At 54.6% G+C, this 22269-nt stretch overlaps 1 protein-coding gene and 1 long non-coding RNA gene across 4 annotated transcripts in view; one reads left to right on the forward strand and one right to left on the reverse strand.

The window, feature by feature from the left end:
- The first annotated feature begins 346 nt into the window (after positions 1-346).
- LOC102407464 lies at positions 347-4481 on the forward strand. 2 transcript variants are annotated; one of them, XR_003109681.3, is made up of 3 exons: positions 367-761; positions 2830-2973; positions 3441-4481. It is a non-coding gene; the product is annotated as an uncharacterized LOC102407464 (long non-coding RNA). The 2 variants fall into 2 exon arrangements; XR_006551434.2 differs by having other exon boundaries at positions 347-761; positions 2830-4481.
- A 236-nt stretch (positions 4482-4717) lies between these two features.
- SPTBN2 (spectrin beta, non-erythrocytic 2) overlaps positions 4718-22269 on the reverse strand; it is a 41527-nt gene continuing 23975 nt past the window's right edge. For both annotated transcript variants that reach the window (XM_044943743.2, XM_044943742.2), the window contains 23 exons: positions 20664-20801; positions 19346-20102; positions 18563-18765; positions 17915-18005; positions 17527-17673; positions 15003-15266; positions 13375-13599; positions 13000-13089; positions 12227-12487; positions 12013-12143; positions 11557-11761; positions 10623-10997; positions 9486-9730; positions 9252-9390; positions 8732-8816; positions 8270-8466; positions 7794-7936; positions 7644-7704; positions 7510-7560; positions 7072-7292; positions 6399-6572; positions 5873-5915; positions 4718-5568 (listed from right to left, as the gene is read on the reverse strand). In XM_044943743.2, the coding sequence (XP_044799678.2) occupies positions 5335-5568; positions 5873-5915; positions 6399-6572; positions 7072-7292; positions 7510-7560; positions 7644-7704; positions 7794-7936; positions 8270-8466; positions 8732-8816; positions 9252-9390; positions 9486-9730; positions 10623-10997; positions 11557-11761; positions 12013-12143; positions 12227-12487; positions 13000-13089; positions 13375-13599; positions 15003-15266; positions 17527-17673; positions 17915-18005; positions 18563-18765; positions 19346-20102; positions 20664-20801 (4480 nt within the window). In that variant the 3' untranslated portion in view covers positions 4718-5334. The remainder of the gene's footprint in view (positions 5569-5872; positions 5916-6398; positions 6573-7071; positions 7293-7509; positions 7561-7643; positions 7705-7793; positions 7937-8269; positions 8467-8731; positions 8817-9251; positions 9391-9485; positions 9731-10622; positions 10998-11556; positions 11762-12012; positions 12144-12226; positions 12488-12999; positions 13090-13374; positions 13600-15002; positions 15267-17526; positions 17674-17914; positions 18006-18562; positions 18766-19345; positions 20103-20663; positions 20802-22269) is intronic.

Raw genomic sequence — 22269 nt, forward strand, 5'->3', positions numbered from 1 at the left:
TGTTGCAGCAGGGGGAAGTGAGAACAAACAGGTCCCCTTGCTGGCTTGCTCCCCAGGGAGGCGCAAGCTTGTTCTTTATATGGGGTGAGGGTAGGGGTGTGTCCAGGGGTTGGGTTGGAGGGATGGCTTAGGTGTTTTGCCCCCTCCTTAGGTGGTGCAATGGCACCCCACTCCAGTACTCTTGCCTGGAAAATCCCATGGATGGAGGAGCCTGGTGGGCGCAGTCCATGGGGTCGCTGGGAGTCGGACATGACTGAGCGACTTCACTTTCACTTTTCACTTTCCTGCATTGGAGAAGGAAATGGCAACCCACTCCAGTGTTCTTGAATCCCAGGGACGGCGGAGCCTGGTGGGCTGCCTTCTATGGGGTCACACAGAGTCGGACACGACTGAAGCAACTTAGCAGTAGGTGGTGTTGAGTGCAGGGAGCATGCGCAGTATCCTGCTTTTGCTTTTTGCTTCAGGCACCTCAAAAGTGGCAGTTGGGTTTTTTGGTCTCTTTGTATCTTTTTGGTCCAGAATTTGCCCAAATTGCGGCTGCAGGCAGTTATTTTTCGCGTCATCTGAGGAGAGTTGTGTCCAGGCACAAGCACTGGAGCACTGCAGCAAAAGGTCCCGGACCCCAGGACTGTCTCAGAACTGACTCGAGCAAGTAGTGTCAGCTTGTCCTCTGGAAACCAGTCCACCTCCCACCCGAGGGATCCTGCATCTCAGTGTCTCTGCCAGTGTTGGACATGATCCAGTTTTCTAATTTTTGCCAGGTATAAAATGCTATATCATTGTTGCTTTAATTTGCATTTCTCTCGTTACTAATGATCCTAAACATCTCTTGTTTCTCTTAAGTTTGGGAGGTTTACTCTTCTGTAACTTTCCTGTTTATATCTTTTCCCCATGTTTCTTGTCAGATTACAGTCTCTTTTTTGTTGCTGATTTGCAGGATTTTCTTGTCTATTCTAGATATTACTCTCTCATTGGTTTTGAGGCAGGAGGTAAATGGATTTCTCCGTAGTAAAGTGATAGGGGATTCATTCCCTGTGGACTGAAACTCCAAGACAAGACTAGCAGGACAATTAAGGGAGAAGGCTGGGCCCTGTGCAGAACACATGTTTCTCATTCTCGAAGACAGGAGACCTCTATGACCACACACACGCAGAAAGGCTCCTTGGAGGTCAAAGGGGAGTGATGTCAAGGGATGCTCTACCCACAGGCCTTTGCGGTAGAATCCATGGGAGGATCCTGAGATGCACAAAATATGGACTGTGAACCAGGCAAATCAGAATGATTGGCCAAAGGAAATCTGAAGGAAATGTCCCATAAAAGTAATTCAAACTGCCACAAGGATGTGACTCAGCAACATGGTCTCTGAGTCCACCTGTGTGTCCATTGTCAGTCAGTTCAGGCGCTCAGTTGTGTCCGATTCTTTGCGACTCCATGGACTGCAGCACACCAGGCTTCCCTGTCCGTCACCAACTTACTCAAGTTAGGGTTACTGAGTTATGGAGCTTACTCAAACTCATGTCCATTGAGTCGGTGATGCCATCCAACCATCTCACCCTCTGTTGTCCCTCTCCTCCCACCTTCAATCTTTCCCAGCATCAGGGTCTTTTCCAATGAGTCAGTTCTTCACACCAGGTGGCCAAGGTATTGGAGCTTCAGCTTCAGCTTCAGCATCAGTCCTTCCAATGAATATTCAGAACTTATTTCCTTTAGGATGGACTGATTGGATCTCCTTGCAGTCCAAGGGACTCTCAAGAGTCTTCTCCAACACCACAGTTCAAAAGCATCGATTCTTTGGCGCTCAGCTTTCTTTATAGTCCAACTCTCACATCCATACATGACTACTGGACAAACCATAGCTTTGACTAGACAGACCTTTGTTGGCAAAGTAATGTCTCTGCTTTTTAGTATGCTGTCTAGGTTGGTCATAGCTTTTCTTCCAAGGAGCAAGCGTCTTTTAATTTTATGGCTGAAGTCATCATCTGCAGTGATTTTGGAGCCCAAGAAAATAAAGTCTATCACTTTCCATTGTTTCCTCATCTATTTGCCATGAAGTGATGGGACTGGATACCATGATCTTCGTTATTTGAATATTGAGTTTTAAGCCAACTTTTTCACTCTCCTCTTTCACTTTCATCAAGAGGCTCTTTAGTTCTTCGCTTTCTGCCATGTGTTGTACCCCTTTTCCTCCTAATAGAAACACGTCACCTTTTTCATTACTTACTGTCTTTGTGGGAATTCTTTTCTGCAAAGCTGAAGGGCCAGGGCCCTTGTCACTGACCATTGGTCTAGTGGCTAGGATTTGGTGCTCTCACCGCTGCGATCCAGCCTCAGTCTCTGGCTGGAAACCCAAGCCCCACTCCAAGCTGCTGCAGGCTGAGGTCACCAGAGGTCAGTTTCAAGTATCTTCTCTCATCGTATCTAATTATTAATTTTGTCCATGGAGTCCTTCATTGAACAGAAATCCTTAATTTGTTTATGTGATTGACAATCAATTTTTGCCTTAAAGTGTGTGCTTTTGCAGTTTTGTACAGAATGGCCTTTTCTGTCCCCTTGGGTCATAAGTATATTCTCCTACATTTTCTTCTATTAACATTAATGTTTTTACCTTTCACATTCAGGGCTGTATGTAGTCCATTTAGAGCAGTGCTACCCAAATAGAAATATAATGTGAGAAACATATACAAAATTTTCTATTAAACACATTTAAGAAACAAAAGGAAACAGTTGAAATTGACTTTAATATTTTTGAGATCCAATATAGCTAAAATATTGCAACGTATCATCAAATACAAATTATTGAGATGTTTTAAATTCTTTTTTCCTTTTCAGTCTTCAAAATCCAGAAAGCATTCTACACTTAGAGCACACCTCAGTCGGACTAGCCAGACTTCACATGCTCAGTGGCTGCACGTGACTCGTGCCTGCCACACTGGTCAGCACAGATCTCGAGTTTGCCCTTGGAAGTGGGGTTAGGTAAGAATGCAAACATTTTCCTCTAAATAATTAATCCATTTTCGTCTGTCCCTATTTCCCCATTGATTCGTGGAGCCTGCGTTATTGTATTTTTGTGCTCTAATCTGCCTCATATCCATCACTGCTCCATTCCATTCTCTCATCCTTCCTGGAACTTTCGTCCACTCGTTTCCGAAGGTGTCTCCCTTACGAGACTTAACTTCCTGACTTTATGTTTATCCCCTTCTACGTCCTGTCCTTAAGGATTCGTGGACTCAGGTAGCTTCAGCTACCGTGTGTATGTAAATGCTCAAACCATATTTTTATTACATCTCCACTCACTGTGTCTGACTGCATTCTGCAGGACTGCTTCATTTGGCTGCCCTGTTTATGAGTTAAAACGCTAATTTCTCCACTGTTTTCTCACCCTAATACACATTTTTTTCCTTCTAAAATCTCCAATTATTGCTTTCTCTCCCAATGCCCAGGCTTGCCACCAAGGAGTGCATCCACCCAGCCTCCCCGAGCACCCCACAATGTGTGACTTTCTCTTCCTACAGCGGAGATCTCAGTTATACCTGGAGAACAAAAGAAGGTATCCATGTAGTGCTGATGTCTCACGACAGAGTGTTCCAGTTATGTTATCACATGTCTGCTTTTAAGTACTGAGTCTGCTCTTCTGGAGAGAAAGTGGTAATTATTCTGTGAGCTGTCTAATCTACTACAGCTCATGTTTGGGAACTTTCTGGGCCTGCACACACCTGACCCTGTCTTTATCATGCTGATGGGAGGGTCTGCTCAGCTGGGGCCCTTGGCCTACTATGCTAATGATGGAGCTTGCTTTCCTGGAAAGATCTCTGAGCCCCGAAAATGGTTGTTTGTGTATGGATGGGAAACAATGAAAGAGCAAAGCTTTTCCTATAGGAGGCCACCAAGGCAAATACTATTGCCCTGAAACCTTCAGTGGCCGAGCCAGAGACCACGGGGAAAGTCATCGACTTTAATACCTCACTGGATCTAGAATACACTTTCCTGCGTGTTTGTTTTGTACTTAGGATGTGCCTCATGGCTTCCCAGGGTGATACCATTCTATTGGTCAGTGGATTGAGAACCTGAACTCCCTTGACCCCTTATTGGGGTCCTCTCCATCGAGACAGAAGGCGGGGCCAGTAATCACTGCCTGTATCCACTTTCCACCATCAGGCGGAGCCGTGGCTGATACTAGGTGTGACAGGGCTCTACTGCCTTCCTTTTTTTTTTTTTTTAATATTTACTTATTTGGCTGTGCTAGGTCTTAGTTGTGACACATGGGATATTCAATCTTTGTTGCAGCATATGGGATCTAGTTCCCTGACCAGGGATCAAACCCAGGCCCCATGCATCAGGAGCATGGCACCTTCACTACTGACCCACTAGGGGAGTCCGCTGCCTTCCATTTTTGAAAACAGTTGGGAGAATCATGAGTGAAGAAAGTTGTGCACCACGGCAGCGGTCCTTCACTGCCTTCTAACATGAATACTGCTTGCTAACGTCATGGAGAACTTCTCTGGTCTAAAAAGAGGCTTGACACAGGTCAACCCAGCAAAGTGGCGGTCATTACCATGGGGAAATGAGACCATGGTAGGGAGGCTTACAGAATAATATGGTTCTTGGTGGGCTTGGATGCTGGTGGACACCTGACACACAGGAGATCCGGGCCAGAGGGAAGAACTTGGGCATGGCTAGAGAGGTCTGTGGTCAGGAAATCAAAGACACCCAGAGGCAGTAAGAGAAGCTGAGCTGTTTAATCACCTCCTTGGCCAGACTCAAGGCTGTGGTTGGCCCCAAACAACTCACACTTGGAAGCTGTCGAGAGTTGCTGGAGATGGAGGGGCTGCTTGAGTCAGAGGACGAGGGAGGATGGGAAGGGGCAGCTTCGGAGTTTCTGACCCGTCATCTGGCAATCTAGCCCCCAGGTCCTGCTTCCGCTCTGAGAGGTTCCTGGCTGGTCCCCAGGGGCGAGGACTGGATGGCATGCCCTAGCTGTGGTGGGAGAAGGACCCTGGGCAGGGGAGCCATTCCCCACATGGCCTCGTAGAGGGTGTGGCGCTGCCTGCGCCCGTGGTGGGGACAGAGGCGTAAGGCCGGGGAAAGAGGGGAGGGGGAGGAGTGGAATTGGGGGTTGCCTGCGCCCCACCACCAGTCTAGAATTAAATAGCAGAAAAGAAGGGTTGCCTTTGGGAACACTGACTTGTCCCCAGAGACAGTTCCTGGTGATGGGTTGACCTTGGCAACAGACCCTAGCAGCAGGCAGTTGTCCTGACAAGAGGGTGATCCTTGTCCACGGTCCCTGGCAGTTTCCTGGACAGAGGGAGGCAGTTGGCCTGGGAGTCTCGCCCCCAACTACTTGTTCTTCTTGAAGAAGCTGAAGCGCTTTTCTCGCTCTCGTTCTCTGCCATCCTTGCTGCGAAGCACGACAGGTCCCTCAGCCCCGGCCGGTGACACCGGGGGCATGGTCATAGCCCGGGTCATGCCCCGCGTGGCACTGGGCACCGCTGGCTCTTCAGGCTCTCCGGAGGCGGAGGACGCGGTGGCAATGGCTGCATTCACCACCCTCAGCCACGAGCTCATCTCTGCCTGCAAGGGGCGCGGAAAGACACCCGGTCAGCTTAGAGGCTGCGCTACCGGCGGCTGTGGCTCGCACTCAGTGGGGAGGGGAGAGGAGGCAGAGGTGCCTGCCCCATCTCTCTGCGGAAAAAGACCCCTTTAAGGGAGGGAACGTGTTTTGGTGCAGCCTTCACAAACATCCAGTTGGCACAATGTGGGTTGTCCGGCATCAAAGAAGGAGACACTTCAGACAGGCAAAACGAGAGAGAGGTGAGGAAATAAAGAGTACATCTGAAGGGCTCCAAGGCAGCACGGAGGGAAGGGGACAGCTCACCTCATCCTTGGCCTGGAACAGATATTCCTTCCCATCTTGTAAGCTGTTGGGAAAGAGAGAAAACTCAGGGCAGAGCTGAGACTCTGACCGGCCAGCTCAGGGCTGGCAACACAGCCTTATCCTCCAGAGACCAGACGGGAGAACAGCCCCCGATGCTCAGAGCCAACTCGTCTAGACCCTTTCTGCACCTTCTTCCGAGTCTCAGGACCGGGGGTGGGGCCAAAGCAGCTCCTTCCTGATTGGCTGCCGAGGACGAGGGCACGCTCACTTCTGCCCCCGGCGGCCGGCAGGCAGGGGCAGGCCCGCGGGGGCCTCGGAGACAGGGCAGTGCCCGCATCCTGCTGACAACTCTCCCCTGCAGGATATTGCTCATCTTGACAGGCCTGCGCCGTGGTGCTCCCGCTACCCTGCGTGTGAGCACAACCAGAGCCCCCGCCTCTCCCTCGTCGATGTTGCTGTTCCCAAACGCCTGGCCCAGTGCCCTCGCGGCTGTATCACTGGGAGCCTCCCTCCTGTCCATTCCTACCCCAGCTTGAAGACATGCTTGCGCTTTCGATAATCAAAGGCCACGCTGCCCTGGGCCCTGGCCAGGCTGACAGGCACTTCTCCATGGTACGGCACTCCGGCACTGGCTGCCTTCGCATCCTTGTAAAAGCCAAGGCTCCCGCGCCGCAGGACACAGTACACGTTCTGCCACGACCTGGGGGTGGGGGGTGGGGAACGTAGTGCAGGTGAGGAGGAAACACAGGTGCCTGGCTGGCCTTTGAGGGGCCAGCCACCCTGGGAACAGCCTGGTGGTCACAGGACTCCCAGGGCCACTCCTGTCATTGCTAAGTTGCTTCAGTCGTGTCTGACTCTTTGCAACCCTATGGACTGTAGCCCACCAGGCTCCTATGTCCAAGGGGATTCTCCAGGCAAGAATACTGGAGTGGGTTGCCATGCCTTCCTCCAGGGGATCTTCCTGACCCAGGGATCGAACCCACCTCTCTTATGTCTCCTGCATTGGCAGGCGGGTTCTTTAACACCAGTGCCACCTTAGGCCCATCTTGTTTATAGTTTCCCGGCCCTCCCGCCCCCACCGAGGCCCCACATGGCTCCTGAGTCCTACCCCTTCCCCCAATCTAGGAAGAGGTTCTGGGCAAGCCTGTCTAGAACCAGGAGCTGAAAGGGCCTCTGCGCGGTGTGGCCAGACCCAGTACCTGTTGGCGGCCTTCTTGCCAAAGGCCTCCATCTCCTGTTTGCGGCACAGCAACCCCTCCATCTGTTCCTGGGCGGAGAGCTCCGGGCCTCGAGTGGGCAAGGTGGCGACCCGGGCGGACTCGGATGACCTGCTCTGGGGCATTATCGGAGGGGTCGGGCCCTGTGTCCGGGCCTGCTTCTCTCCCCGTGGCCCGTTGGCCTCGTCCCCGGCACCGGACCCCTGTGGAAACAGTGGGGCCTGTGTCACAAAAGGTGAGGCGGGAGACATCCGGCCTGAAGGGCGTGAAGCTCCAAGTCCAGGAGCGGGTCTTCCCACCCCCATGTTTCCTGGGAGTCTCTGCCCTCTCCTGACCCCAGTGTCCCCACCGCCCGGCTCACACCCCTTTGCGTCCCTTATCTCCTAGTTATCAACACCCACACCCCCAGGAGTAACTCACAGGCCCTTCTGGGAGGCCGCCCTGCTCAAGTCTCTGCTGTTCCATCAGGGGCTGCAAGGACAAGATGCTGTTAAGCAGATGCAAGAGGGGGAGGGGCTAAGATTCTGACAGGGTGCTCGGATGGGAGGACTCACCTGGGGGCCCTCTGCATCTGTGCAGACGCCGTTCACACTGGCCGGCAGGCGGGGGTGCACTCTAGAACGGCAGGGGCGACAGAGAACGCTAAGTGGTGGGGTGGCTCTGGCTCAGCCTCCTTTTCCTCCCCCAGGTGTCCCAGCTCTCACCCGTCCCGGGCAGTGGCAGGGGCCGTGTGGCTGTCCACCAGGTGCCCTTCGGGAGGACTGGCCGGGGGTTCTGGAGGAGGGGGCAGCTTCCTCCGTTCCTCTTCCTCCCTCTTTCTTTTCCGCTCCTTCTCCTGTTCCTCCAGCTGCCAAGAAATTCTGAGGTCAGAGCATAGAAGGTCTGGGGTGCTGGGGAAAGCTGAAGTGTCTCAGCTCTGGTCTGACGAAACAGGAAGGATGAGAAGAGAAAACCAGAAGAAGGTGGGGATGAGGAGCCATGGGGGAGATGCTGTCTCTTAGCGCCACCCAGGGAAAATGATGGCTCCCAGAGGTGAGGTGACCACAGGGTACCTTTGGCTCACATCTAGGAGAGCCTGGAGCAATGGGAAGAGGAGAAATGTCCTCTTCATGCAGGAGAGTGTGCGGAGCCTGGGGCAGAGGGAGGGGGCCAGTGTTTCTGGGGTCCTGGTTGCCCTCACCGCCGTGAGCTTCTCCAGCGCGCTGAACCGCTCCTCCCAGGCCACTGCAGACTTCTGAAAGGCCTCGTGCCGCTTGATGAGGCTCTCAACTTCATCCACTGTGCAGCCCAGCTCAGCGCTTCGCACCAGCGGTTCCTGACTACACAGCCAAGCCTCCGCCACACCTGCATCTCTCCCGAACACCAGCACCTCCAAAACTGCAGGGGGGGGGCAGGTTGCAGAGAGGTGGCAAGTCAGAGTGGGCAACGGCAGGGCACTATGGCCACTTTGGGAACAGGGACACCGAGAAGGACACCGCCCCAGAGCAGGAGCTCAGGGCAGAGCCAGGCAGCCCGGGGCAGAGGTCTTGGGTTCCACACCCAGGATTCCTGGTCTCACCTACTCTGGAAACTACAGGGTACAAGGCCCCCGGTGTACCCCCCAGGGCCCGGAGCCCCTGGTGGTTTTTCTACAGCGGCTCACCAAGCTGCAGCCAGTCCATCTTCTCCTGCCACTTGTCAGCTGTCTCTTGGCGCCGTGCCTGAAGCTGAGACAGCTTCTCTGAGATCTGGGGAGGCAGAGATGCGAATTAGCACTCAGCAGGGCCTTTCCGGGGGGTCTTACTAATGATATCTTTTTTTTTAACTGTTTATTTTGTATTGGGGTATAGCTGATGAACGGCGTTCTGACAGCTTCGGGTGAACAGCGAAGGGACTCAGCCATGCATACTCGGGTATCCATTCTCCCCCAACCCCGCTCCCATCCAGGCCACCACACAACATTGACCAGAATTCCATGTGCCGTATAGTAAGTCCTCACTGGTGGTTTTTTTATTTCAAGAGGCAGACAGAAAAATCAAATGGGGAAATCCCTAAACAACCCTGAGGGGACGGTGAAAGGTTTCAGCACAGAAGGAATGAGAAGAAGCAGGAAGACTCCGAGGAGAACCCAGCATTCAGGCCTCCCCAGTGAGGGTGACCGGCTCTGCCCAGGCCTCACCCACCTCCTCTGCCGCGTAGTGGCTCCTGGCCAGCAGCCCCTGCCCCATGTCGACACAGGAGGAGAAGCGGTCAGCCCTGGCCTCAATCTCGGCCTTGATGCCTTGGTGGTTCTTGATGACCAGGTCTGCGGAAGACACGTCCCTGGGGGCACAGAGACCGCATCACCCGCTGCCCATCACCCTCTCCCAGCCACGAACCCGTAGCCCTTGGAGGCCACCAGACACTGTGGGTCTCACCGGGGCCGCTCCTGGGCGTCCATCTGCAGGTTCACCCCGTCCATCCACAGCATCAGCTCCCGGACGGCCTTGAAGAAGCGGAACTTGTCCGTGGTGTCCAGCAGCAGCTGGCGGCGGGCAGCAGAGCTCCCCTGAAGCTGCGCCCAGGCCTCGGCCACGGCCTGCATATGGCGGCCGATCTCCTCAGCCTTGTCACCGGCGTAGGCCTTCTGGAGCCGGTGGCCGTCGTCCTGCACCTGCTGGACCTGCAGGGGCCAGGGTCAAAGTTAAGGCGAGCCAGGAGACTGCGAGGGGCTGCAGCCTCCCTCAGTCCTGGCCCCTACTCTTCACCTCCTGCCCAGTTCACCAGCTGGGGAAGCAGGGGGAGAAGTGGGGTGGGGGTGAGGGGGCCACTGGGAAAGATGGGGGCTGGTATTCAGAGTCAGCCCTGTCACACGCTGCCCTGTGGAGCCCTACTGGGGGGCCTGGGCTTAGCCTGGGGGTCAATGCTTTAAAAGGGCCATTAGCTGGCTGAGCTTTCAGAAGCCTGTCCAGCACATGGAGGACCTCAGAGATTGCTAGAAGGAGATTTTTAGCCTGAAGAAGGGACTAGGGTGGGGGGGCCCTCCTGGGTTTAAATGGCTGGAGGAAGGAACTATGCTTATTTTTTGTAGGGCTAATGTCTGAGTGGGAGCAACAGATGGATTTTAGTACAAAGGAAAGAATCTTCTAGCTCCCGGAACCATTTGAAAATGTCATGGGGCCGGACTTCCCTGGTGGTTAAGAATCCACCTGCCAATGCAGGGGACCTGGGTTCCACCCCTGGTCTGGGAAGGTCCCACATGCTGTGCTCTGCAACGAAGAGCAGCCCCCATTTGCCACAACTAGAGAAAGCCCGCACGCAGCAACCAAGACCCAGTGCAGCCCAAAATAAAAATCAATTTAAAAAAAGAAAATGTCACGGGCCCTCAAAGAGCCTTGTCATTCCGGGTGTGGACACAGTGGCTAGATGTCCCCTGGCCAGAGATGGTTCCCTGGAAGCATTCTGAGCTCATGCTTATGTGGCCCTGCAGGGCATGCCCACCCTCCAGTCCCCCCACTGCATTCCCCACTGAGTGTCCTCAGACACCGTCGCCCCCACCCACGCTTGGGTCAGACCTGGGCGCTGAGGGCCTGGATGTCGTGCTCGAAGGCACAGTGTCGGCGCTGCAGGGCCTCGGCGGCGTTGAGGTCCCGGCCGGTCCCGTCGGGAAGCTGCTGCTGCTTGTGCTGCACGCGCGCCAGTGCTTGGCGCGCCCCGTGCAGGAAGCGCTGCAGCTCGTGTGCGGCCGCCAGCACCTGGCCCCGCGTGTCCAGCAGCTCCAGCAGGTCAGCCCAGGCCTCGTTGAGGCTGTCCTTCCACTCGGCCACCGTGGCCCGGGCGGCGTGGCCCCCAGCGATGAGCCCGTTGGCCAGGGCATTGGCAGCATCCACGCGCTCCTGGCCGATGGTGCTCGTGTCCCGCGAGAACTCACGGAATTTGTCCCGGAGCATCTGGTGGAGGAAGCCATTGCCCGGACAGTGCTGTGAGGCTGGAGAGTGTGGTACCTACCTCAGGGGCGGCGGGGGGCAAGTCCTTTCACACTGAGAACCCATTTCTGGCCCTGGGCCACTTCAGCAGGGCCAAGTTGGTGAACAAAAGCAACTGGTTCCCACTGACCCTGCCTTTGACACACCCCAAGCTTCCAGCCCCCAGTAAAGCGGTGCTCGGAACCTTTAGTCTTCTGACAAGGGTACCCTAAGTACGGTCTATATTTCTGCACCAGTGAGGGTCCAAACCCCCACCCCCAAACCACAGAGGGGAACCTCATGCCCCCTATACTGCTGAGTTCTGTTGGAAAAGAGTGACTGGTCACTCTTCTCTTGCCCATGTCTATGTGCAGTCCTGCCTCCTCCTCTCTGCACAATTCTTTCAACAAAACACCTCAAAACTCAACGAACAGCATCTGCAGCCCCTGGTCTTGCGCCCCTGCCCCTTGGGGCTCCACTCAGGATGAGGCGCTAGCCCTCCCCCCGGAAGCCCACGTGTGGCCGCCGTCCTCCCCGCACTCACGGTCACGTGCTCATAGTCCTGGCCCAGCTCGTGCGAGGCGGCCACCACCTCGCGCTCCTGGATCCACTGCTCCAGGTCGTCCAGCTCCCGGCGCAGCTGGCACAGCCGGAGGTGCTCTTGCAGACGCTCCCGCCGCTCGCCCGCCAGCTCCTTCAGGCCGGCATACAGCTTGTCCACCTGGGCTTGGCGGATCGACAGCCGGGTGCTGCGGGGAGTGGAGAGGACGCACCGCTCTGACCCCTGGCCTAGGCTGAGGAGTCCTGGCCCTCTTGGCCCCTCAATGACTTGCCCCGTCCCCGCTTCCCCAGCTTTCTAGATGGTTCTGTACACACACAGGTCAGAAGGCTCTGCAGTCTCCTGGCCTTCCTGAACCTGGCTGCACCCCCCTCCCCCTACTCCCCACCCCTCTCCCCTGCAGCCCCCGGGACAGGCCCCCTTGCTGCCTGCTGGACTCACCTCTCTGGATGCTCGTGGTCAATCATGTCTTGGCTGCTGGCTGCCAGCTGGTGGATGGTCTGGGCATAGTCGGCCAGGGCTTGTTCCAATACCTGATGCTTCTTCACCTCCGCCTGGGCGCTCAGCTCGTCCTGGGGAAGGGGACAGGGGCAGTAGGGGGTAAGGGTCAGGGGGCGGGGGGAAGACGCAGCCTGAGCTCTGCCCTGGCTCTCACCTTGGCCTTCTCCTGGCCCATCATGTGTAACTCCTGCTCGCCCATCCAGGCCTCAGCCTCTGCGGCATCGCGATAGAACTGTTGGGCCCGCAGGGCCTCCTCCAGTCGCTTCCCTCGCAGCTCCAGCTCGTGGCGCAGGCGCTTCCACATGTCCTGGAGCTCTGCCAGCTCGGGGCCTGCTGATGCCACACCCAGAGCGCGCTGCCGCCCCGTCAGGTCCGCAATCCGGGGCTCGTGACCCTGGATCTCCTTCTGCAGCGTCTGTCCGCAGCAACAGAGGAGATGCTGAAAGGCTTGCTGAGGGAACCCCTTCACCCTACACTTACTCCACACAAGCCCCCCTTCACACTTCTGCTTCTCATCCTCCCTGAGTCCTCTTCACTTCCCCTCTTTTCTGGCCCAAGGCTGTGACGAAGGTGCCCCTTCAATCCTCAGGGTCTACTACTAGGGGAACCCACCCTCCTGAGGCGAGGAAAGGAGACCCACTGAAGTCTCGGATTATGCCCAGCATCAGGGGCAGCCAGGGAAACTCCAGGTCTCAAGAAAACAAACTTTTCGGACTTCCCTGGTGGTCCAGTGGCTAAGCCTCAGTGCTCCTAACACAGGGCGCCTGGGTTCAATCCCTGGTCAGGGAACTAGATCCCACATACTGCAACTAAGAGTTAAAAGATCCCTCGTGCCGCAACTAAGATCCCAGGGCAGCCAAACAAACAAACATTCAAGTCTGGGGAGGCTCTTGGGACCCCTTCTTTTGCCTTTAGGCTCTGCCTCACCTGGTTCTTCTTCATGAGGAGCTGGACACTGGGCAGGTCCTTGCCATGTTCCATGGAGCTAGCCATGGGTAGCCGCTCTGTCACCCACAACTGGATGAGAAAGAGGAGGAGTCCGGAGGGCAAAGTAAGAGCCAGGGGTTGGCTGGGAAGGGGTTCCCGGTGGAAGGTTTTCCAGGGCTCTGGTTCTGGGGGCAAGGGGCCTAGAGGGTATCCCTGGGTGTTGCCAGAGGGTTGACTTCCAATGCCCAAGGGAAGAGACAACAGAGCCCTGCTGGCATCCACCCCCAGCACCCAGGAAGGAGACAGAAAGCCAAAGGCAGGGGGCCGTTTACCCCGATGCAGACTCTAACCCTGTCCCAGGTCCCGGAGACTCACGATCTCATCCTCCACGTCCCGGTGGAACTGGTGCTGCTCGCGGGAGGCCTGCAGGCGCCGGCAGCGCTCCTCCATGGGCTGGCACAAAGCCCTGAACTTCTCCTCCACTGCCCTCGAGGTCCTCTCCACCTCCCCCGCACCCTGGTCTTCCTGGGCCAGCGCTTTTGCCTGCGCCTGGATCGCCTCCACCTCCTTCTCTCGCACAGCCATCTCCCTTTCCAGCATCTGCCAACCGGAAGAGGAAGCAGATGTTAGCACCGTGCTTCCACCTTCAAAGTCAGCAGAGACACTAGTCTATATCAAGCTGATCATGAATTCTTATCCATACAGCTCAACCCAGGGAGAGTATCTCTTCCTCGCCTACATCAATGGATTTCAAACTTCAATATATCTAAGAATCCAGGGGGTGTGCTATCTGTGCCAGTAATCAACTTATGGTCTCTTGGTCTTCTCCAATCCATCTCAGTTTCAAGTACACCTTTGCCCATTTTGAGTCTTGGAACCTAACCCTGTAAAGATTTTTCCTTGGTCTGCTGGTGCAATACTAGGACTTGTCCATAGAGGGCGCTGGAGGGACACCACTATGAAAAGGCGAGGCATGGGCTTCTATTTATGGTTCCAGCCTGTTTTTCTTCTAGCTCCTACAGGAGACCTGGTGGCTCTTATCCTACACCAAGTTTTGCTGGCATCCCAGTGCCATGCCGTCCAGCCTTGGCCTGCCAGCTTCAGACCTCTCTGGTTTGTGATACCCCAGCAAATTTCTACGCCATCCAGCAGACCTGTGCCTTCTCCAACAAGGTCTGAAACTCAGCCTTGGGGTAGGGGGAGGGCATCTCAGTCCTTCCTGGGGACCCCCTCCCCAGTCCTAGGGACATAACTCTTCCCTACATTTGCTATTCCTGTATTCATTAGAGCAGGGGTCAGCAAACCCTGTCCCCTGCCTGTTTTTGTCAATAAAGTTTTATTGCCACACACCACACTATTCTTTTTTACACATCACCTGTGGCTGCTTTTACCCTACAAGGACAGAGTTGAACAGTTACGACAGGGACTGTTGCTGTTGTTCAATCACTAAGTCATGTCTGACTCTTTGCAACCCCATGGACTGCAGCACGCCAGGCTTCCCTGTCCTTCACCATCTCCGGGGTTTGCTCAAGTTCATGTCCACTGAGTCGGTGATGCCATCTAACCATCTCATCCGACAGAGACTGTATGACCCTTAAAACTCAAAATACTGGATTTGTTTGGATTTTTCCACATCTTAGAGAAAGCGGGATGAACTTTTTGGCCAACCCAATATCATTTGGCCATTTACAGAAAAGTTTTTTTCTGACCCTTGCTTTGGAGTACTTTTTACCCCATTGGGAGGTAACCGCCTTTTTATTAATTAAGAGTTCTTTCCCCTAAAATTTCCTTGTTCAAGTTAGAATGTGCTGTCCATCTCCCAACTTTACTCTGACTGACACACATTCCTAGAGATTCCAACACTGGTGAGCCATGGAAATTGCTTTGAGAGATGCCAGTTAAGACGTCTGTGAGGCCTGGGCACGGCCTCGTGAATCTCAGAGCTGCTGACTCCCATCTCCTCATTTCCCGCTCACCAGCCCCACCAAAGGCCCGCGGCGTACCTGCTGCTTCTTGAGCAGGATGTTGACGCTGGTGAGGTCCTTGCCGTAGTCGTCCGAGTGCAGCTGGGCCTGCAGGCTCTCCAGCCAGCTCTCCAGGGCGGAGCAGCTCTGGGCAAACAGCTCAGCTCGGTTGGCATCAAAGAGGCTGCGGGCTTTGGCCTGGGTGGTGGTCTCCAGCTCGTCCCAGCGCCGGTGCAGGTCCTCCAGCTTCTCCCACACCAGAGCCTTCAGCTCCGGCTTTTCCAGAGTCAGCTCCCGCCCTTCCTGGGTGTGCGACAAGGAAGGGGTCAGTGTCAGAATTAGATGCCACTGAACTTCACGGGCCAGTAGCAGAACGAGATCCAAAGGACAGCAGACACCTGAAGTGAGGGCAACCACACCAAGTTCTCGGGTGTTCTCCAAGCTTCCTGAACTTCCCTACCCTCGCTGCTGAGTAAACCCTCCGGGCTTCTTCAAGGCCAGAACTTATCTTGGTTCAGAGGCCATTGCACTCTCTCCTTATTGTGAGTTCCGGTGTCTCGTGGTGCTTGTGGTTCCCAGGGGCACACTGCACATGGTCGCGTGTCACTGGCCATCATTTCACGTTTCTCAGCTCATCACCCTTCACCGAGTGAGTCTCGCCTGGTTTCCCCACTCCCATCCTTTCTGCGTGGGGACTTTGGTTTCTGGGAAGGTGAGGCCAGCATGGTGTGGTCTGCATGCCAGGTGGCCTGGATGTGCCAAGGAGTTACTGCCCCCCAAAGCGGCCCTCAACCTGTGACAGGAAATTGGTGGATGAATACCGGGCGTGCTTGCTTTGGCTGGGATAACTATGTCTGTTCCACATGGTCTCCCAGGTGTCCCATGAGGACTGAGCGCCAGGTGCCCCCTGGGGTCACCAGCATGGTAGTGGACCCTTTGCTGACGGCCTTCCCTTCTCCACCTCATCTCCCCACCCCCTACTGGCTTCCCTGGATCACCTCCCATGGAAGTGGCTTGCGCTGGAAGCCTTGCTACTAGGTAAACAGAACCGAGACACTGCCTTCAGGCCATTTTCCATATGCTGCCAGGATGAAGAGCGCCAGAGCCAAGCTCAGCTGGGTAACTTCACACACCCTCAGCACAATGCTCTTGTGCAGTCCTTATGTGGTGATCTGGGTTTTTCATGTCCCAGCCCACTTTCACCCCCATAGCCCCTTCACACAGCCTGTGCTCCTGCCAAAAGGACTTGCATCCTTGCCCCCATATAGGTGCCCCATGTCCACATCCCTGGTTTCCGGTTTCTCTACCAAGAAACATCTTTCCCCCAACATCTCTGCCTGTACAAATTCTACCCATCCTTCATGAACTTCCCTGCAGGCTCCTGCTTCCAGGATTCCCACATCTCCTCTCTCCTTAGCTTATTGGGCTCTCTCTGATTACATTCCTCATGTTCTGCTTTGTGCTGAATTTAGCAGTTTATGTACATGTCTCAGATCCTGGCTCCAGCGTCATCCCTTGAGGGTGGAGCATGCAGTGGAATCACCTTTGTTCCCCATTCAGCGGCGAACACCAGGCCTTGCACCAGGCCTAGCACCGAGTAAATATTTGCTGAACAAATGAAGAAACCAGATCCACACTGGTCTCTTCCTCTTCCCAATCGTCACGCCCTTGAGGGAAGGAAAGAGTCTTTTTATGTACCTTGCAGTACTTAGCAGAGCGCTGAGCACACAGGATGTTGTCCAGGAATACTCACTGAGTGGAAATTAAGTTTTACCTGTGCTCAGCTCTTGAAGAAGAGCTGGGTGTGGAGACCAAGTGCCAGGAAAGCAAGACTCTAAAGCACTGTTGACAAACTGTGGCCCAAGGGCCAAATCTGGCCCACCATTTGTCTTTATAAATAAAGTTTTATTGGAACTCAGCCGCGCTCATTCATCTATGTATTCTCTTTGGCTGCTTTGTGACACTGGCAGAGTCAAGTAGTTGCAGCAGAAACTGTGTGGCCCATACAACCTAAAATATTTACTGCCTGCCCCTTTTACAGAAGTTTGCTGACCCTGTTGAAGAGTATCATCCTCTTCTGGACCAAGAATAGATATCATGCTGACCCAAACCTGCAGGCTGTGTGTGTGCTAAGTTGCATAGTAGTGTCTGACTCTTTGTGATCCTATGGACCACAGGCCATCCACTGTCCATGGGATTCTCCAGGCAAGACTGCTGGAGGGGGTTGCTGTGCCCTCCTCCAGGGGATCTTCCTGACCCAGGGATGGAACCTGTGTCTCTCACGTCTCTTGCACTGGCAGGCGGATTCTTTACTACTAGTGCCACCTGGGAAGCCCGAGCTGCAGGCTGGCTCCCTGCTGATTTGTCCTTTTTCAAAGTTTTGGAGTCACTGGCCCATAGGCCTAAGACATTTGTCCTCTAGACCTTGGAGGTTTGGCTTCTAGGGCTCCACGATCTCTAAGCCCGATCCTGAAGCCAGGACCCTCCCCTGCACAGAGGCTGGGATGCTGACGGGAGGAGGCCCCGGACGCTCCCTTCTTGCTGCTGCCGTCCCCTCGCTCACCTTGTCCACCTTGTCCAGCCAGTCTTTGTTGGCGGCCAGCTCGGCCATGAACGCCTGGTGCTTCTGCCACTTGGTGTGCAGGTTGCGGGCCTCGTCGTAGGACACGTCCTGCGCCGTCAGCATCTTCTCATCAATCCAGAGCTTCAGCTGGACAGGGCGGTGAGCAGGGATGGAGGAGGGCGGAGAGCATTTCAGAGGGAGGGTAGCGTGAGGCTGGAAGGGGCGAGGGTGCATCGGGGGAGCTGGGGGACGCGGGGAGAAGCCAGGCAGGGGTTCACTTGCTCAGCTGACACTGCAGGGGCCTTATTCTAGGCTCAGAGAGCGAGAGTGCTGTGGGAAAGGGGTGGCCAGGCAGTGTCAGAGGTGACGCGGGGGCAGGGAGCTTCACCTCGTGACAGTCTTGTAAGAAGTGCTGCTGCTCTCGGTTGTCCCGAAGACGGCCCAAAAGCTGCTGCACTGCTTCTTGATTCTTCTTGTGTCTGTAATGACAGGCCTTTGTGGAGCCCTTGAACGTGCTCTGAAAGGGTTATGACCCTCTAATTCAGCAGTCTCCAACCTTTTTTGGCACCAGGGATTGTTTTTGTGAAAGACAATTTTTTTCCATGGACCAGGGTGGGGGCGGGGGATGGTTTGGGAATGATTTAAACACGTTACATTTACTCTGCACTTTATTTCTATTATTATTGCATTGCTGCACCTCAGATCATCAGGCATTAGATCCTGGAGGTTGGAAACCCCTGTTCTATCTAACCTAGATGCTTTCGGTCCTCCTCCTATGGGGACAATACCTTCCAGGAGAACCACGTGACAACCCAGGAATCCTGAGGTCCGGTATCTAGCTACCTTAGGGGCTTCATTTCACCCCAGTGTCGGGGAGGCAGAACTTCTCCACCCAGAAGCTCTGCAACCACTTGGTTCCTCCTTCTCTAGGTTTGGTCAGCTCCTGACCCCCGTCTGTGGGTCTGAGCGCCGTGTTCATCCTGTTTTCACTGGGTTTCCTTTAGGGCCCCCCACCTGCCCACCGTCCTCATGGTACCTCCTCTCCACCGAGTCTGCCTTCTCCTGGATCTTCTCGGCATGGACGTTGCCTTCCGACACCAGCTGGCGTCCAGCTTCCAGAAGACCACGGATCCGCTCACCGTTGGCCTCCATGGTGCTCATGAAGTCTTCCAGTTTTTTAATGGTGGCATCGGCGGCCTGGAGGGTCCCTGGCATCTCCGTGTGAGACAAGACATATTCCTGTGGGAGGGGAGACACTGAGCTCACTACCCAGCTTCCCAGAAGGAACCTTCGAAGGGCGGCCATCTGAGACACGGACGCCGCCCGGGGTGGGGCAGGAGACTCTGGCTCAGAGACAGAGGGATGGTGCTGATTATGTGGAAATCTCAGGTTAAAAGGGAGCTGGGCTGGAGTGCCTTCAATGCTCCAAATCCTGCCCCATCTTATTTATAGCTGCTGTTTACATTTCCTTAATAGTTATGACAAGCTAGGTTTTCTATTTCTTCTTATGTCAGTTTGGTCAAGTTACATTTACATCTCTCTCTTTTTTTTTTTCATTCCTTTTTTTGGGGGGGGCCACACCTCATGGCATGTGGAACTTTCCTGACCAAGGGTCAAACCTGTGCCCCTTGCAGCAAAAGTGCAGAGTCTTAACCACTGAACTGCCAGGGAAGTCCCTCACCCTTTTGGCCGTGTTCCCCCTGCTCATCCTGTTTGCTCAGCTATTCCACCTGCTGCCATTTCTCTCCCCATCCATCAGTCCTTCACATTCCCCTGACCCACTTCTTCCTGGTTGGGACGTTGCCCCCCGGACTCTTACCTGACTGCTGAGAACGCCTTCGGCCTGGCGAGCATCCCGCAAGAAGCCCTGGAAACCATGGGCCTGGGCCAGGCGGCCTTGCCGGCTCTCCCACATGCGGCCCAGCTCCTCCCAGCCAGTTCCCAGTGCTTCCAGTCGCTGCCGCAGGAAGAGGCACTGGGGATCAGCCTGGTCCCGGGTCACCTCCTCACCCACAGCCCGCAGCTGGCTGTACTCGCTCCGGGCCCGTTCCACCTCTCCCCGCAGGGCTGCATGTTGGGCCAGGAGGGCCTCGGCTTCAGGCAGGGTGGCCGGTCCTTCTTCAGAGGCCACGGAGGTCTGCGTGCGGCCAAGCCAGGCCTGGAAGTCATCCAAGCTGCGCAGGAAGTCCTGCAGCCGTCGCGCCTCGCCCAGCGACTCCTCTCGCCGCCGCATGGTGGCCCTGAGGTCCTCCCAGCCGGCCTGCACCTCTCCAAGCCGGGCGTTGATGGCAGGGGCTTGGGCAGGGTGGCCAGCAGCCAGGGCATTTGCCTCTCGGGTCAGTTCGCCCACCCGGGAGGCGATGGCCTCCAGGTCCCGCTCAGTGCCAGCCAGCTTGCGCTGCAGCGCCAGCACGCCAGCCAGGTCGTTACCCAGGCCCTGGGTGGACTCGATGACCTTGGTCTTTTCTCTCATCCAAGCTTGTGTCTCTGTGCACTCTAAGTGGTAGTTCTGGATGCTCAGGGCTGACGTCAGGGCTGCCTTCTTGCCGTCCGCCAGAGACCGAAACTGCTGCCACCTGAGGGCCGAGGGGGCGTCTGGAGTTGCTCAGCTTCCCTGCCCTTTCCAGGTATATTCTGCAGCTTCTTCCTGCTTCTCTCTCCCTTGATTTATGCTACCACCTGCTGTTTGCAAAGGCTGCTCCCTACTCGTCTGCCCTCAACTCCTTGTCTGCCCCCAGTCCAGGCCCAAGCCTCTTCAAATGACCTTTTTTTGGTGTTGCTGTTTAATCGCTGTCATGTCTGGCTCTTTGCAACGCTATGGACTGTAGCCTGCCAGGCTCCCCAGCCCATGGGACTTCCCAGGAAAGAATACCAGAGTGGGTTGCCATTTCCTTCTCCAGGGGATCTTCCTGACCCAGGGATCGAACCTGCATCTCCTGTATTGGCAGGTGAATTCTTTACCACTGAGCTGCCAGGGAAGCCCCAGGCAACCTTTAACCCATTTCCATCTCTTTCATCACCAGCCCCCTTCCCCTGGACTTCCAGATGGCTTTCTCTCCTCGTCTTTAGCCTCCATCTCATCTCTACCAACTCCCTTCCGGCTGCCATCCTGTCTGCTGCGTGTTTTCTCACCCCACCTGTGGTTGAGCTGCTTCTGGGTGTTGACAATGCTGTCCTTCCCTGGCGGGTTGGCCTTCAGCAACTGTTCTGCGATGTCATTCACGGCAGTAATTCGCGCAGCAAGTGCATTCATTTCGGGCTCCAGGGTCTCAAACCTGATGGGTGGAAGAGCTGGAGGTGAGCGGCAGGAGGCAGTGGTGCATTGGGCCACCTCCCTTAGGTGCCCAAGAGAACTCCTTTCTGTCAACATGAGGCTTATTTATAGGGGACTCTGCATCTCTTCCCTACATGGTTCACAGCATCTGTGGATCAGGGGGAGCCCCCCACTCCCACTAATCAACTAGAAAAACTGTTACCTCTAGAGCTGCTCAAAAACGTGGTGAAAATTAAAGGTCAGGAACAGCTGGACAACAAGTCAAACTAATCCCTAGCAGCAGACCTCACCCTTCAGCACAAGCTCCCTTATTCCTCCTGGGACTTACCCCTTAGCTGCCTACCTGGGTCCCACCTTACTAATATGTGTTTAAAGATGAACTGATCATGGCATCCGGTCCCATCACTTCATGGGACATAGATGGGGAAACAGTGGAAACAGTGTCAGACTTTATTTTTGGGGGCTCCAAAATCACTGCAGATGGTGACTGCAGCCATGAAATTAAAAGACGCTTACTCCTTGGAAGGAAAGTTATGACCAACCTAGATAGCATATTCAAAAGCAGAGACATTACTTTTCCAACAAAGGTCTGTCTAGTCAAGGCTATGGTTTTTCCAGTGGTCATGTATGGATGTGAGAGTTGGACTGTGAAGAAAGCTGAGCACCTAAGAATTGATGCTTTTGAACTGTGGTGTTGGAGAAGACTCTTGAGAGTCCCTTGGACTGCGAGGAGATCCAACCAGTCCATTCTGAAGGAGATCAGCCCTGGGATTTCTTTGGAAGGAATGATGCTAAAGCTGAAACTCCAGTACTTTGGCCACCTCATGCGAAGAGTTGACTCATTGGAAAATACTCTGATGCTGGGAGGGATTGGGGGCAGGAGGAGAAGCGGACGACAGAGGATGAGATGGCTGGATGGCATCACTAACTCGTTGGGACGTGAGTCTGGGTGAACTCCGGGAGTTGGTGATGGACAGGGAGGCCTGGCGTTCTGCGATTCATGGGGTCGCAAAGAGTTGGACATGACTGAGCGACTGAACCGAACTGAACCGAGGACTAAAAAAAAATTTAAGTGATAAATAAGTGAAGCATATCTTTCCCCAGAAACATTTCATATTTTCCTAGAGCAGATTCTGCAAATGGGTCAGACAGTAAATATTTTGGGGCTTTCCTGGTGGCTCAGATGGTAAGGAATCTGCCTGCAATGCGAGAGACCCAGCTTTGATCCCTGGGTCAGGAAGTAAATATTTTAGGTTTGGTGAACCATTTGATCTTTCTCACATGTATTCAGCCAGGCTGTTTTAATGCTAAGGCATCCTTAATGCATCCTTTAATGCTAAAGGATGATATGTAAATGAATGGGTATAGCCATGTTCCGATAAAGCTTTATTTACAAAAACAAGCAGAGGCTCGATTTGACACAGGGGTGGTACTTTCCTGACTCCTGTCATGGGATATCTTGAAAACAA

The sequence above is a fragment of the Bubalus bubalis genome, chromosome 5 (assembly GCF_019923935.1).
Source record: "Bubalus bubalis isolate 160015118507 breed Murrah chromosome 5, NDDB_SH_1, whole genome shotgun sequence".
Taxonomy (NCBI): domain Eukaryota; kingdom Metazoa; phylum Chordata; class Mammalia; order Artiodactyla; family Bovidae; genus Bubalus; species Bubalus bubalis.